We start from the raw sequence: 1,348 nt of genomic DNA, 5'->3' as shown, positions 1-1,348 counted from the left end.
ATTTCATTGAGGCAAAAGAAATCAATTATATTTTTTGCAAACATTCAGGGTAATTTTTTCTTAGGTTAAGAAGAAGTGATCTATGGAGGAGGGCAATGTTTCATCTGGAGAGCTCACATTCATACAACAGCAAGCTGCTGTAATACAGATGACTGCAGTTGTGGTGACAGAGGTAATTGTGATATTGGCTACAGCATTGTTTTTTACCTTCATGAGTGGCCTTATGTTCTTCATTCTGTGGAGCAAACCAAAATTCAGGGAGGACTCACGTTACATCCTCTTTGCCCACATGCTCATCAATGATTCTGTTCATCTGATGGGCAGTATAGTGTTGTTCTTATGTGTCTTGGCATTCTTCCATATGTCTAAAGCCATCTGCTCTATCCTGGTACTGATTAGTGTAATCACTTATAACAACACCCCACTCAACCTGGCAGTGATTTCACTGGAGCGCTATGTGGCCATTCGCTTCCCTTTGCGTCACACAGAGATCGCCACCCAGAGAAGGACAGCGATCGCTATTGGACTAATGTGGCTCATTAGCTCTGTTAACATCCTCATTGAGATATTTTACAGCATTGCACTTGATCCCCACTTTTTCACTGCACCCGTATTTTGTATACGGGAGCAGATGTTAATTGAGGAATGGCAGCTCGCCTTGAGCAGTGGGTTGAATTTTTTTTTTCTTGTGGTTGTGGCTCTGACAATCCTCTATATTTACGTTAGTTTAACATTAGTAGCTAAATCAGCTTCCACAAACAAGGATTCAGCCAATAAGGCTCGCAAAACTGTGCTGCTCCACATGTTTCAGCTGGGACTATGTATCACCTCTTTGCTGTATACAGTGTTTGAGGCTCTGATTGTTGAGACTGCCACTGCCTTGTATGTGCCTCTGCGATTCTTGAACTTTTTTTGCCTCCTTGTTCTTCCCCGATGTCTGAGTCCCCTCATTTATGGCCTGAGAGACAGTGCCATCCGGCCACTTTTCCTCAGGTACTTCAGGTGCAACCCCACCACACTCAAGTAACACACTATGAGGGTTTAAATGTAAAATGATATTTGTCAAATCATTTATACCTTTAGATATTTACTGGAATAACTGAGGTGAAATGCATATTTCCAGAAGAGCATTTTTCTAGTGTCCCATGCAGGCTGTAAACTTACAGTATAGTAATACTACAGCTCAAGTCCAAATGTTCAGAGTTATGTTTTTTTCAAATATGTGTATTGTGTAATTCCTACATGGTTCACCCATTAGATTGCATGGCATACATCTGCATTACACATCTACAGATGAACACAGGAACAAACAAGGGCCCTAACAGCTCAGGAATGGACATTAATAATA

The 1,348-nt window shown here is 41.2% G+C and overlaps 1 protein-coding gene across 1 annotated transcript; it reads left to right on the top strand.

The window, feature by feature from the left end:
• The first annotated feature begins 211 nt into the window (after positions 1 to 211).
• Positions 212 to 1,027, top strand: LOC133132433 (odorant receptor 131-2-like). The gene has a single exon (XM_061247878.1). It carries the CDS (start codon positions 212 to 214, stop codon positions 1,025 to 1,027), a length of 816 nt encoding a protein of 271 aa, XP_061103862.1.
• Positions 1,028 to 1,348: the final 321 nt, after the last annotated feature.

The sequence above is a fragment of the Conger conger genome, chromosome 7 (assembly GCF_963514075.1).
Source record: "Conger conger chromosome 7, fConCon1.1, whole genome shotgun sequence".
In the NCBI taxonomy this organism is placed as follows: domain Eukaryota; kingdom Metazoa; phylum Chordata; class Actinopteri; order Anguilliformes; family Congridae; genus Conger; species Conger conger.
The sequence above is the reverse complement of the archived record's forward strand: the minus strand, read 5'-3'. Positions and strand labels throughout refer to the sequence as shown.